The 15,589-nt window shown below is 38.6% G+C and overlaps 1 protein-coding gene across 1 annotated transcript in view; it reads left to right on the top strand.

Annotated features, from left to right (window-relative positions):
* Window positions 1-15,589, top strand: part of LOC132373402 (ankyrin repeat domain-containing protein 45) — a 154,999-nt gene that overhangs the window by 137,045 nt on the left and 2,365 nt on the right. Inside the window, exons 26-30 of the mRNA XM_059936495.1 lie at window positions 3,166-3,264; window positions 5,376-5,543; window positions 6,590-6,721; window positions 12,164-12,349; window positions 13,882-13,966. Of these exons, the coding sequence (XP_059792478.1) occupies window positions 3,166-3,264; window positions 5,376-5,543; window positions 6,590-6,721; window positions 12,164-12,349; window positions 13,882-13,966 (670 nt within the window). The remainder of the gene's footprint in view (window positions 1-3,165; window positions 3,265-5,375; window positions 5,544-6,589; window positions 6,722-12,163; window positions 12,350-13,881; window positions 13,967-15,589) is intronic.

Below are 15,589 nucleotides of genomic sequence, written 5' to 3'. Positions count from 1 at the left end.
ATTGTGAAAATGACTATACTACCCAAAGCAATCTACAGATTCAATGCAATCCCTATCAAACTACCAATGGCATTTTTCACAGAACTAGAACAAAAAATTGCACAATTTGTATGGAAATGCAAAAGACCCCGAATAGCCAAAGCAATCTTGAGAAAGAAAAACGGAGCTGGAGGAATCAGACTCCCTGACTTCAGACTATACTACAAAGCTACAGTAATCAAGACAGTATGGTACTGGCGCAAAAACAGAAATATAGATCAATGGAACAGGATAGAAGCCCAGAGATAAACCCACGCATATATGGTCACCTTATCTTTGATAAAGGAGGTAAGAGTATACAATGGAGAAAAGAAAGCCTGTTCAGTAAGTGGTGCTGGGAAAACTGGACAGCTACATGTAAAAGAATGAAATTAGAACACTTCCTAACACCATACACAAAAATAAACTCAGAATGGATTAAAGACCTAAAGGAAAGGCCAGACACTATAAAACTCTTAGAGGAAAACATAGGCAGAACACTCTGTGACATAAATCACAGCAAGATTCTTTTTGACCCACCTCCCAGAGAAATGAAAATAAAAACAAAAATAAACAAATGGGGCCTAATGAAACTTCAAAGCTTTTGCACAGCAAAGAAACCATAAACAAGACGAAAAGACAACCCTCAGAATGGGAGAAAATATTTGCAAATGAAGCAACTGACAAAGGATTAATCTCCAAAATATACAAGCAGCTTATGCAGCTCAATGTCAAAAAAACAAAAAACCCAATCCAAAAATGGGCAGAAGACCTAAATAGACATTTCTCCAAAGAAGATATACAGATTGCCAACAAACACATGAAAAGATGCTCAACATCACTAATCATTAGAGAAATGCAAATCAAAACTACAGTGAGGTGTCACCTCCCACCAGTCAGAATGGCCATCATCAAAAAATCTACAAACAGTAAATTCTGAAGAGAGTGTGGAGAAAAGGGAATCCTCTTGCACTGTTGGTGGGAATGTAAATTGGTACAACCACTATGGAAAACAGTATGGAGGTTCCTTAAAAAACTAAAAATAGAACTACCATATGACCCAGCAATCCCACCTCTGGGCATATACCCTGAGAAAACCATAATTATAATGGGCCATGCCATGTAGAGGGGTGGGATAGGGAACATAGGAAGAAGACACAAGAGGGAGGAGATATGGGGATATATGTATATGTATAGCTGATTCACTTTGTTATAACAGCAGAAACTAACACACCATTGTAAAGCAATTATACTCCAATAAAGATGTTAATAAATAAACTTTTAAAAAAAGGGTCATGTACCACAGTGTTCATTGCAGCACTATTTACATTAGCCAGGACATGGAAGGAACCTAAGTGTCCATCGACAGATGAATGGATAAAGAAGATGTGGCACATATATACAATGGAATATTACTCAGCCATAAAAAGAAACCAAACTGAGTTATTTGTAGTGAGGTGGATGGACCTAGAGTCTGTCATACAGAGTGAAGTAAGTCAGAAAGAGAAAAACAAATACCATATGCTAACACATATGTATGGAATCTAAAAAAAAAAAGTTCTACTGAACCCAGGGGCAGGACAGGAGTATAGACACAGACATAGAGAATGGACCTGAGGACAGTGGGAGGGGGTAGGGTAAGCTGGGACGAAGTGAGAGAGTAGCATTGACATATATACACTACCAAATGTGAAATAGATAGCTAGTGGGAAGCAGCTGCATTGCACAGGGAGATCAGCTCGGAGCTATGTGACCACCTAGAGGGGTGGGATGGGGGGGTGGCAGGGGATATGGGGATATATGTATGCATATGGCTGATTCACTTCGTTATACAGCAGAAACTAACACAACACTGTAAAGCAATTATACTCCAATAAAGATGCTAAAAAAAAAAAGATAACTAATAAAAACTTGCTGTATTTAAAAAAAAAAAAAAAAAAGAATGGCACCTGCCAAAAAAAAAAAAAAGAAAAAACAAGGTCTGAATAATACATAAGGGGGATAATTGGCTTTAGGTGAGCTTTTAAAAAAATATTGTGAAGTCATCCATGTTTATTTCTACACTGTAAAATAAATCAGAAGTGAAAAGTGAAAACCTTTCACTCCCCACCCCACACTTCGAGATAACAACTATGTGTGACTTAAAAGTATGTTTCCCACACATCTTTGTAAAATGCAAATCTGTCACCATAATTCTCCTGTTACAAACCTTTTAGTGGCTACCCCCTGGTTTTGGGAAAAGCCCAGACTTTTTACCGTGCCTGTGAGCCCCTTGGAGACCTGGCTTCGGCTCACCTCTCCAGTCCTGCCTCCACCTGGGCTACAATATGACTTTCCTGGGCCCCAGGCACTTCTGCCTTTTCCTCCATAAAAAAAGCACCAAAAAATTATACTTTATGATCGTGTTAGTATAAAGATGAATATATTAGTATTAGATGTTTTAGTATTAAGACATTTTACTCTACCTAAAAGTTCTTTTATTTTCTTTTGATTTTAAAAGAAACTAAAACATTGTTGTAAATCCCGAAAAGTACTGTGAACCCTGGACACTGTGCCTATTGATGCCTAATGGATAACTCAGCCCTGGTCTCCAACCCTCCTTGCCTGCCTGAGATGTACTGAATCTTCTGTGGTTACCCCCAGTGCAGTTATTCTGTTTGCTTCTGGGTCTTTGCATAAACTGAATCCTCTGCCGTAAATGGTCGTCAACTCATCGTATCCTGGCTATCTGTTACTCTTCCTTCAGGTCTCAGCTTAGCTGTTCCTTCCTCTGTGAAGTCTCCCCTGGACACCCAAGACAGGACCCTGTGGCCTTTCTGAATTTTTTTCCCAGAGTGCCATGCCCCTGTCTCCTGATCAGAATTATTACACTTTATTGTAAACATTTATCCAACCTAGCATTTATTGGGTGTTTCTACCACTCTGCTAGGTCCTAAGCACAAAGTCTACAATTTTCTTGCTTGTCCCTTTTTTACCTAAAAGTTAATGAGGTATGCAAAAATGTTGTAATTCATTAAGAAACCGAAGAATATAGTTTGTTTTTATGCTTTAAAATCTTATTTCTATTTACAGAAGTAGACTGTAAAGATTTGTGTTAATTCTCTTTTTCTTTCATTTTCTTTTCTTCTTCTTTTTTGTTTCTTTCAGGAGAGAGCCAAACTTGCCTATTTTGACTATGGAGATGTCATTTGTAAAGAAGGTGAAATGCCACAAGGAATCTACTTAATTATTTCAGGAATGGCGATCGTAAGGGACTATTTATTATTTACTGAAAATGTATTTTGAAATATGTAATTATCACATAAGGAGAAATTTAGGAACTAAGATATTTTGAAATTTTTAACATAATTTGTTTTCCAGATGAAACCATTTCTGTTCAGAGTGAACACTACAGCTGAGAGATAAATACCCACCATCCGAAAGGTGCTTCCCATCTTACAAAATGCTTTCATAATTATTACTTATTCCTCACAACAGTCCTGGGAGGAACAGTCTTTTCCGTGATGTTCAGATAAGGAACCCAATACTTGGAGTGGTTGGGTTACTCACCTAAAGGAAATGAGTGTCAAGAATGAGGAAACAGACCACAACATCAGTTTCTCCCAGAGGTCAGATAGGATGAAAATCATACAATTTTTAACCCGTAGGAGGCTTTTGGTGTCAGTAGAATGATAGGGATAAGAATCCTTTAGAAACTGAATACTAGTAGCTGAATCCATGGGTGAGCCCCAGCTATGACCAACATAATTCCTAGATGACATTTACAAGTGACAAACCCTTATTATAGTGCAAATAATATATTTGGCTTTCTATTTTTGGAATGGGTGTTTCAGACCTTAAAAATACCAAAATTAATCATGGAAATAAACTATTATAGTAAATCCTAACTAACACATGTATAGCATTTATTAAGTGTCAGGCACTTTTCATTCATCCGTTCACTCATTCATTCAACAAATATTTACTTCATTACTATCATGCAGCAGGCACTGCTCATTCTAGGCATAGAATCGACAAAAACAAAAATCGCTGTCTTCTTAGAGTTTAATTCTAGTAGAGGCATAGAAGGAGATGGGACAATGGACAAAATACATAAGTTAAATATATAGTATGTTAGCGGTGATGGAGAGATGAAGATGGCTAATTGTGACATTTAAAAGGATGGTCGAGAATGGCAGTATGTTATGACATTTAATCCTTACATCAACCTCATGTAAGGTGGAAAACTGATGGACAGAGAAATCAATTCATTTGTCCCCCCGCCACCAATCTTTGACAACTATTTCCTCTTCTACTTTTGAGGGCTCATGTGATTACATTGGGCCCAACAGGATAATCCAGAATCATCTCTTTAAGTTTAGCTGATTAGCAGTAACCTGAATTCTATCTGCAAAATCCCTTCACAGCAGTTCATAGATTAATGTTTGATTGAATAGCAAAGAGACAGGAATCTTGGAAGGATTTCTTTAGAATTTTGCTTACCACAGATGTTATCCCCTTTCCTTGGTTTGCAAAAAAGCAGAGACATTCTTGATTACTCAGAAGGCCTTTGAACTGCATTCAAAATTAAATTAAAAAAATATCAAGTCCTTTGGAAGCATGAATGCCTCTAAACGTTTGAATGATAATCACTAGGAGAGGGTACAGTTTTCATAGCAACTCCTTCAGTGACCTTTTTTTCCGTTTCCTGTGTCTTGAACAATAGCTTTCCTCTTTGATATTTACAGCTAAACTTTCTGGAAAGTTGTGTAATCCTTCTGGTTGATTCCTGCATCTTCCTCCTGAAATCTGATACCTTTCTTTACCCCCACCCACACTTACCAGTTCTTTTCCTGAAGTAACCCAACCGTCCTGTGTTCATCCTAAAACCTTTTCCTGTTAATGTCTCATGGTAATTATTCTTAAGCATCTTACGGGAAGCAAGGCTTCTACTGAAATCGCGGCTTGGTTTGGAGGCATATTAATTCGTGATATCCGATTTATGCATCCATGCAACCAGAAGTTTTTTCCACCTGAGACACTAGCCTATTATGCTAAGAATATCTAATAGACTTAGAGTGGGTGCTTGCATTAGTGGCAGACTGCAGTGACTACTTTTGGTGGAATTTTTACACAAGGAAGGTAAATAGGGGTCATCTGTAAAGCTAAAGATTAGAAACAATGTTGCCTTGGAGAGTTGAAATGTGAAAGAAACCATGATTCTTGTGAAGCCTAATTCCTCCTTTACACCTGAAAGGATTCATAAAGAATCTTTTCCTTCCACTGTAATAATTGCAAGAAAAACTGGGAGCTCCTGGGGTTTGGTCAAGGGCTTTTAATTTTATATTTCCCTTGGCACAATTTTTTCCCCTTTGCAGTTGCAGAGTTCACCTCCTACCTTTGGAATAGACAGGAGCCTCAGCGCTGATAGAGAGTCCATGACCAGGTTTACAGAGTACTGTACTAGTGGAGACATAATTGGAGAGTTGAGCTGTCTGCTTAAGCGTGAAATTGAATATACTGCCATCTGTGAAACTATTTTACAGGTAAGAAACTGGTTCCGTCTATATTGTGGGTTGATAGTTAATTCTTCCTCAAGTCAATAAGGAGTGCCAGCATCTTTGCTTCCTCTGGGCTCTGATATCTTACTTAGTCACCCAACCAGCTACTGTGAAGTAGTGTAGACTAGCCGAGAGGCCAATTTAGTGTCTCACATCTGCTATGGGATCTGGAGGGTGATATTTTAACCAAGGAGACTATGCCAGTTTTTTTTATTAAAAGAAAATATCTAACTTTTGATGTTAGGAAGATAAGGAAAATATATATGTAAAGTGCCTGGCATGTTTAGGTGCTCAATAAATGGCCACCATAATGAGAGTGGTGTTTTTAAAGTATACTTGTGTTTCAACCCTCTTTCTTCCATTTTTCCCTTGCTAAGTAAGAAGTTTATTTAACAAATAAATGGCCTGATATTGCACTAGCTGTGGGCGATTCAAATTGAAATTAGTGAAAGTTCCCACTTACAAAGAATTTTCAAGCTTTTGGGACTGTTAGATGCAACAGAGCAGGATCCAGAGTCTTAGGAGTGTGACAAACAGAAAGGAATGTCGCCTTATCGGTTTCATACTATTTCATTTTTGGAAGAGGATAGAAGGCATAAATGTATTCACAAGCCTGAATTGAATTCACTGAAGTTCAGGTAATTGAACTTCAGTGAATTCTGAAAGAGTTGTCTTCCTTATTTGGATTGGCACTTTGCTGGAAACAAATACTATGAATGAGCCAATGTGACCTACTGTGACCATAAAAATAGATAAGTTTATGTGGCTTAGTTCCTTAATCTTGGGCTCATGATTATCCTACCTATTGACTGGTATAAAATTTCCTGGCCTGTTTTTAAGTTTATAGCTTTAATTGGACTGTACATTTTATCATCTTACGCTTAAACGGCAGAGTATCATAATTACTATACTAGAGTTGATAGTTCTTTCTAGGAGGTTAGGTGAAGATGAAATCTACAGCCATTTTTTTTCTGATGGTCTTGTAATTTAGTTTCAAATCAAGCATACTGTTCAATACCTTGTCATTTCAGGCTTGCTTTATCTCCCTGGAGGATTTATATGAAGGCTTTGATGTCTTCTGGCCATCCCTGGAATATAAAATATGGCTGAAGCTTGCTCTCAGTATTGCCTATCAGTATTTTGAATCAAGTCTCATTGATGAGGTAAGTTGCCTGATTAAAATATGAATGAAATTTTATTTACTGTATTTTTTACAAAATGCATTTCATATTTTGGAGACAAAGAAAGGAAGGTGTGTCTGATCTTTCAAAGTAATATTTCAGAGTCCTCATCCCGCACTTATCCTGACTTCCTATAGGTCATCAGTCCCCTTGTGACAGCTGATTTTCCCAGGCTACCTGCAGTCATCCCTTAAAAATAATAAAGTCAGCAAATCTTAAATAAGTAGATCCCCAAGAATCAAGCATAACATTAATTAGAATGAGTTAATGAACATTCAGTCTGGTGTTTATTATAGTCTACTCTATCTACCTACGTTAATATAAATCTCCTGCCTTTTCAAATTTTTACTGAGTTTACTAAGCCTCATCTATGAACTTTCTCTCCAAAAAGTAGTGGTTCAAGTCTGTTCTTGGACTGGCACAATTTACAACCCCATATTTACGTCCCATTTAGTAATTTTTTGAGCCCCTATCATGAGTCAGCAACTGGAGAAGTGACAGACCTGAAGTTCAACAATATTCATTGAATTGTGAGATATATATATATCTGAATATAAATATTGGGTTAAAAAATTAGCATGTCTCAGGAGAATGAGAAGAGAAGCCACAGACTGGGAGAAAATATTTGCAAAAGACACATCAGATAAAGAACTATTATCCAGAATATACGAAGAGCTTTTAAAACTCAACAGTAGGAAAAAAAAACAGCCTGATTAAAAAATGGGCCAAAGATCATAACAGACACCTTATCAAAGAAGATATACGAATGACAAATAAACATAGGAAAAGATGCTCCACATCCTATGTCATCAGGGAAATGCAAATTAAAACAACAATGTGATACCACTACAAACCTATTAATTGGCCAATATTTGGAACACTGACAACACCAGTTGCTGGCAAGGGTATGGAGCAACAGGAACTCTCATTCATTGCTGGTGAGAATGCGAAATGGTACATAGCCACTTTGGAAAACAGTTTGGCGGTTTCTTACAAAAATAACATACTCTTGCCATATGACCCAGCAATCACTCTCTTTGATATTTACCCAAAGGAGTTCAAAACTTAGGTCCACACAAAAACCTACACATGGATTTTTTAAAAAATTGAAGTATGTTTGATTTACAGTGTTCTCTTAGTTTCAGGTATACAGCAAAGTGATTCTGTTATATATATATATATACATACATATATATATACTTTTTCCTTATATATTATTATAATATATTGAGTATAGTTCCCTGTGCTATACAGTAGGTCCTTGTTGGCTGTCTATTTTATATATAGTAGTGTGTATTTTATATATATTAGTGTGTATATGTTTATTCCTCCCTTCTCTTTCCCCTTTGGTAACCATAAGTTTGTTTTCTATGTCTGTGGGTCTATTTCTGTTTTGTATATAAGTTTATTTGTATCATTTTTTTTTAGATTCCACATATAAGTGATGTCATATGATATTTGTCTTTCTCTGTCTGACTTACTTCACTTAGTATGATAATCTCTAGGTCAATCCATGTTGCTGCAAATGGCATTATTTCATTCTTTTTTATGGCTGAATAATATTCCATTGAATATATATACCACATCTTCTTTATCCATTCATCTGTTGATGGACATTTACGTTGCTTCCATGTCTTGGCTATTGTAAATAGTGCTGCAATGAACATTGGGGTGCATATGTCTTTTCAAATTATGGTATTCTCTGGATATATGCCCAAGGATGGGATTGCAGGATCATATGGTAGCTCATTTTTAGTTTTTTAAGGAACCTCCATACTGTTCTCCACAGTGGCTGCACCAATTTACATTCCCACCAACAGCATAGGAGGGTTCCCTTTTCTCCACACCCTCTCCAGCATTTATTATTTGTAGACTTTTTGACGATGGCCATTCTGACCAGTGTGAGGTGATACCTCATGGTAGTTTTGATTTGCATTTCTCTAATTATTAGTGATGTTGAGCATCTTTTCATGTGCCTTTTGGCCATCTGCATGTTTTCTTTGGAGAAATGTCTGTTTAGATCTTCTGCCCATTTTTTGATCTGTTTGTTTGTTTTTTTGATATTGAGCTGTATGAGCTGTTCGTATATTTTGGAGATTAATCCCTTGTTGGTTGCATCATTTGCAAATATTTTCTCCCATTCTGTAGGTTTTCTGTTTGTTTTGTTTATGAAAAACCTACACACAAATGTTTATAATACCTTATTCATAATTGCCAAAACTTGGAAGCAGTCAACCAAGATGTTTTTCAGTAGATGAGTGGATAAACTGTGGTACTTCCAGACAATGGAATATTATTCAGTGCTAAAAAGAAATGAGTTATTAAGCCATGAAAAAGACATGGAAGAAACTTAAATGCATATTACTAAGTGAAAGAAGCCATCTGAAAAGGCTATATACTCTATGGTTCCAACAATAGGACTTTCTGGGAAAGGCAAAACTATGAAGACAATAAAAAGATCAATGGTTGCTAGGAGTTAGGGTGAGGAGGCATGAACAGGTAGAGCACAGAGGATTTTTAGGGCAATGAAAATACTCTACGATACATGTATGATGGATACCTGTCTTTATACATTTGTCCAAACCCATAGAATGTACAACACCAACAGTGAAACCTAATGTAAACTATGGACTTTGGGTGATTATGTGTATCAGTGTAGATTCAGTGGTTGTAATAAATGTACCACTCTGGTGGAGAATGTTGATAATAGGGGAGGCTATGCATGTATAAGGGCAAGGGGTTATGAGAAATCTCTGTACCTTCCTCTCAGTTTTGCTGTGAATCTAAAACTACTCTAAAAAATTGTCTTAAAAAATTAGCACATCATGCTAAGGCAGTCATGTTTCTTTTACTATGTGGCAATAATAATTTTCAGAAAAATTTTAACAGAAGGGTAAGGAGATTTAGATTCTTTTCCTTTTGCTTTGCCTCTTCATGAGCAGTAGGACAAGTTTAGAGTCTACTATGAAACTCCAGAGGAGAGAATTGGGACCCAAAAGTTGAAACTCTATGGAGTGAGACTTAACTCAATAATAAGGTGAATGTCCTTTCATTTTTAAAAAATTCACAAGCAACACATATTCATTATATAAATTTAAAAAACACAGTTACAAAACATAAGAAGATAATAATAATTTTCTACCCCAATTTACTCCCCAGAAAATCTCTGTTTAACAATTTGGCTTATTTCCTTCTAGTCTTTTACCATTAAAGAACTAACCAATTAAGACTTTTTAGAACCCCCAAGGACTAATAAGATTATGCTGAACCCCCTCCTCTAGACCACGCAACTCAAAATTTATATGCATTTAAAAACCAAAATAGCTTTTTAAGAGATTTTTCTGGTTGTAAAGTTCTAGATAAGTTTGCTAATTTTCTTATGTTTTTGGTGCCCCAGCTATGCTGGTGCCCTCGGCAATTACGTGTTTGATTTGCATGTCAGGGACCAAGATCTGAGGGCTGAATCATGTAGCTGTGTACTTCCTGTGGCTGGAAATGTTCAGAATGAGCTGATGGCCGCTGTCAGGGCACCATCCAGGAGATTACTACTGTTGGATTGACCTCTAAGCTCCTATATTAGTTTGCTGGGGCTTCTGTCACAAGGTACTACAAACTGGGTGACTTAAACGACAGAAATTTATTGTCTCACAGTTCTCAAGGCTAGAAATCTGAAATCAAGGTCCTGGCAGTACTGGTTCCTACTGAGGGCTATGGGGGAGAATCTAGTCCAGGCCTCCCTCCTTGGCCTGTAGATGGCTGTCTTCATCTTCACATGGAGTTCCCCCTGTATGTATGCCTGTGTCCAAATTTCCCCTTTTCATAAGGACACCAGTCATATTGGATTAGGTGTCCACCCTGTTCCAGTTCGACCTCATCTTATCTTAAACAATTACATCTGCAATGACCGTATTTCCAAATAAGGTAACATTCTGAGGTACTGGGGTTTAAGACTTCAATATATGAATTTTGGAGGGACACAATTCAATCCATAACAGCTCTCTTCTAGCTCTAAAATCTATGATTCTGAGCCTTGGCGTATGCTTAAGTTTTGTTTTGTTTTGTTTGTTCCCTTGTCAAGTGGGACGTTTGCTTACTGCAAGGTAAAACCTATGCATATTTAGGACTCTGGTTCTTGTGCGAATAGAAATCCAAGAGGCATAGCTGACTGCCCTGCTGTGGCTGATTATAAATAAATCAGGGCTGGGCAACCACATTCAGGGCCACTAAACAGTAGCAATATAAAAGCTCTGAATTCAGAATCTTGTCAATATAAAAGTTCTGAATTCAGAATCTTGTCAGAAGTCATTCTGAACTCCAGATAAATTCTATCTGTTGGCCCCAGGGTCTATTTGCCCTTTGGCACCCTCAAAGAACTCAGCTAAATCAGTGAATTTGCTTTCTTCTTCTTTTTTTAAACTTTTGATCTTTCCTTTATTTTAGTCATTTTTAAAATTGAAATATAGTTGACGTACAATGTTATCTTAGTTTCAGGTATACAACATAATGATTTGACATTTGCATACATAATGCAGTGATCACCATGATAAGTCTAGTAACCACCTGCTCCAAAGTTATTACAATGTTATGGACCATATTCCTTATGCTGTATATTACATTCCTGTGACTTATTTATTGTGTAACTGGAGGTTACTATCTCTTCATCCTCTTCACCTATTTTATCCAACCTCCCACCTCCCCTCCCCTCTGGCAACCACCATTTTGCTCTCTGTATCTGTAAGTCTGTTTCTGTTTTGTTTTGTTTGTTCATTTGTTTTGTTTTTTAGATTGCACATGTAAGTGAGATCATATGGTATTTGTCTTTCTCTATCTGACTTATTTCACTTAGCATAATACTCTCTAGGTTCATCCATGTTGTCGCAAATGGCAAGATTTCATTCTTTTTTATGACGGAGTAGTATTCATTCCATATATATATATACTGACTTAGAGGCCAGTCCAACAGTATATCTATATACCACATCTTCTTTATCCATTCATCTATCAATGACATTTAGGTTGCTTCCATATCTTGGCTCTTGTAAATCATGTTGCAGTGAGCATAGGGGTGCATATATCTTTTCAAATTAGTGTTTTTATTTTCTTTGGGTAAATACCCAGAAGTGGGATTGCTGGATCATATGGTAGTTTTATTGTTAATTTTTTGAGGAACCTCCTACTATTTCCCATAGTGGCTGCACCAGTTTACAATCCCAGCAACAGTGCACGAAGCTTCCCTTTTCTCCATATCCTTGCCAACACTTATTTGTTGTCTTTTTGATGATAGCCATTCTGATAAGTGTGAGCTGGTTTCCATTTCCTTGATGATTAATGATGTCAAGCATCTTTTCATGTGGGATATGCTTTCTTCTTGATACCGTGTGTCATTTTGTATGATTTATAGGACAAAATCTCATTTTATTTTAGGACTTAAAGTTTCAGAAGTGCGTGGCTCTCAATCATGCATATGTGGAGACTTTATCAAGCTATAACGAAATGACTATTGATAATGTGAACATGAAATTCGTTATTCTTGTATACGGCAGTGTTATTGATACTAAGACAGAGGTACCATATCTTGCACCTTGCATTTTACCTAAAACCTGTGACCAGGTAAGGAGGATCATTTCTAAAGAGTCATTTGCTTTTCATGGTGCCCCATAAGTGACTTTAAAACTCCACCAACCACCTTAAAGAGAAATTTAACCTAGAAAGACCCTACAGTTCTCACCTGCCCTTAACAAAACAGTCAAAATGTACCCAGGGCTTCTGTGTACTGTTGTACAAGTTGTGCCCTGCACAAGAGTGTCACTGAGGGACAAGGGGGGCAGGAATCTGCCTGCTCTTTGCTTGCCAAGCTCTTTGCCCTGGCATGGGCTGTGCCTCCCCAGAGGAAGGACGGGGTACATTTTTCCTAGTTCACGCCAAGGCAATGACACTGCTTGCTAGCATGGCTCTGGAAGTTATCTGCGCTGGTTGATACGAAGGGAGATGAGTTAGGGCCATGTCACTTTGTTGACACATTAGGGGCTAAGGGCACAACTTGATAGAGGGCCCTGGGCCTCATCATTCCACGCCTCTGTAAGGAAGGGGGGAGTGTGAACACCTAGGACAAAACAGGGGATGGGAAGAGTAGAAGCCAGGTCCCTACTGGGCCAAGCCATCTGCCGTCGGACCACAGGAGTGATGTGAGGACAGAGCCCAAGAATGAAGAGGATCAAGAGGCCGTGAGAAGAGCTGACATCTCTTTAATCTGGTAACAAGTTTGGGAGAGACCCTTTCTGCTTGTTCAGGCTGGGAACGTTCACTAATTTAATGAAATTTTATGTCCTGGAAAAGTTGGTAAACCTCCTAAAAAGTGCATTTGCCACTTGCCTAACTAACGTTCTTATTTTGTCAACCTCTCAACAATTCAGAGGGTGAAGGTAATTTAAATGTTTTTTTAAAATAGAAAATGAAAATCACTTTAGCTTTGAAACAAGGGGTGGGAGACAGTGGAAACAAGCCCACAGTTTAGTTTGTTAAGACACCAGAGTTTGGAGTCAGGCATACTTGGATTTAAAACCTGACCCCTGTGCCCACTAGGTGTGTGAGCGGAGGAAAGGTGCCTTCTGACCCTCAGTTTCGTCTTAGTAAGATGAGGATAACAGCAGCAGTCGTCTCCTAAGGTTCTTGTGGGGGTTAAATGAGATAATACGTGATAATATCTAGAAATGATAGTTATAATTGTTACTTATGTATGCTCCTTGCATTCTGGGAGGGCAGATTTTGCGGCACATGGGGCAAAAGCTTGAGGAAGAGAGCTCTTTTTCCTATCTGGGAAGGCTGGGGCCTGAGCCCTTGAATGTCAATGTCGGAATAAAAGTAACTCAGTGGATGCTGGGGATTCCATTTTCCAAATTCGTTCCAAGTAAGGTGTAGAAATTTCCTTTCTGATGCTTATAAATATCCAAAAGATAACCTCCTGGTCCAAGACTTTTTGAAACAAGGTTAAAGAGGATTTGAAATGAAAAAGATAGAGCTTAGATTGGAGGCCGAGTTCTAGGTTTTGGCTTATGTCTTATATTCTTTGGTAAAGGTTAGGAAGCAGCCATCTTAGAGATCAAAGAATGCTCTTTTGACTAATTTTGACTTTTCTCCTTTAGGTGCAGGGAACTTCAGATTTAAGCAAGCTGCTGGTTGTCCAAGCACCTGCGCCTGCCAAAAATAATAATAATGCCAAGGTCACGGGTAAGGGGTAGCCCTTTAGTGGTAAGAAAACCACTGAGAAGGAATTTTGTTACATATGAGATTCATTTTATTCTAAGAAAATGGTTTGAGGGCCTTGTGTGGGTTTATCATCCATCTCCATTCTTGGGCCCTCCCTGGCTGCCACATTGCTTCTGGGAGGTCACATATCAGAGACTTCCAGACACTGAAATCCAGGTGGCTCTTGCTCTCTCTCATGCCTTTCCCTCCACAACCTTGTGGGAGGACAGCAGCTTCTACCTTGTACTCTGATCCTATAGGCTGGAGTCCCGTAGTGCTGTTGGGGGCGGAGCAGGAATGGGGAGGGGATAGACTCACACAGCAGGCCCAGGTGTGGGAGCCGGTTTTCTCTCAACGACCAAAGGGAATATAGGATCTGACCCATGCTCATTGAAAGCCACGGTCATAGCCACAACTCAAGTGACTTGCTTTGAGGTGCACTTTGATAGTCACTAAGTAATTATTGTCACTAAATGCATATTAGTACCCAATTGCTTATATCATGGTGCTGAGCATACTATAAAGAAGACTGGATAGGAAGGCCTTGCTGTAGGGAAAATATGTTCAAGATCTTTCACTCAGTGCTCAGCATCCTGCCTTACCAAACCCAGTGTCACCATTTTCCCAGCTACCCCAGCTTGAAAACACAATCAAACTTGATTTGCTCCTCTAATTAGCACCATCCCAGTGCTTACGATTCATGTAACCTGCTAGCTCAGGCATTCTTAATGAATTGTTAATTTGTGGGAGAGGGGGTTACATGATTTCAAACTGTGTGCATAAAGGGCACATGTTATAAATAGTTTGCATCTCAGTGTTCCTCATTTGCATAATTCTTATAAAATGCAACCCCACAGTATGCTGGGCACTGTGCAAAGCACTAGTTGGTGAGTGAGCGAACAAGGCCTCTGCCCTTGTCAGGAGGAGAGATATTCAAGAAGTAATTTCACTTCTCCCCTAGAAGCAAATTCAACCTCAGACATTCTTACAGCTCACTTTGCATGCCCTGTTCTGGGGTCATATGCAGCACCATGATATTGGGAGCTCCCTGTGCTCCTGGGTCTCCTGTCCAAGTTGGCTAACACTGAGATGACCATTACCCCAGCCTTCACACTGTCTTTAGGTCTGTCACTCTGCTACTTCCCCAGCACTCTTGGGGCACAGGAGTATATGGCAAGGCTGGGAGCTCAGGGTCTAATGTCAGCCCCCTTAGGGCACCCTGAGGGCTATTTTAGAGTGAGGGAAATATATCACTCTGCATTCCCCGATGTGTTTGGGAGGAAGGTCACAAATGGTAGGCCCATGGACTTGATCCAGCCGGTACACTGGATTTGGCCCACATACATGTTTTCTTTAAAAATTTTAAAATTGTCAAGTATGTAAACATCCAGAAATTCACATTTTAAAAAAATCCAGATTTTGAGCTTTACTTGAAAAAAAAATCAGAAAGTCTGCCAACCCTCGGTCCTCATATCTATGTGTGGCAACAATCAGAGCTGAGCATCTCTGGCTCCTACAGGGGAAGCAGATGCTCTACGGTTTGCCTCAGTCCACTCCCTCTTGTGTTATATCCAAACCATTTTGTTTGTGTGAACTGCCTCTTCT

The sequence above is a fragment of the Balaenoptera ricei genome, chromosome 1 (genome assembly GCF_028023285.1).
Source record: "Balaenoptera ricei isolate mBalRic1 chromosome 1, mBalRic1.hap2, whole genome shotgun sequence".
NCBI classification, from domain to species: domain Eukaryota; kingdom Metazoa; phylum Chordata; class Mammalia; order Artiodactyla; family Balaenopteridae; genus Balaenoptera; species Balaenoptera ricei.
Note: the sequence above shows the minus strand (reverse complement) of the source record. Positions and strands in the feature narration are given on the sequence as shown.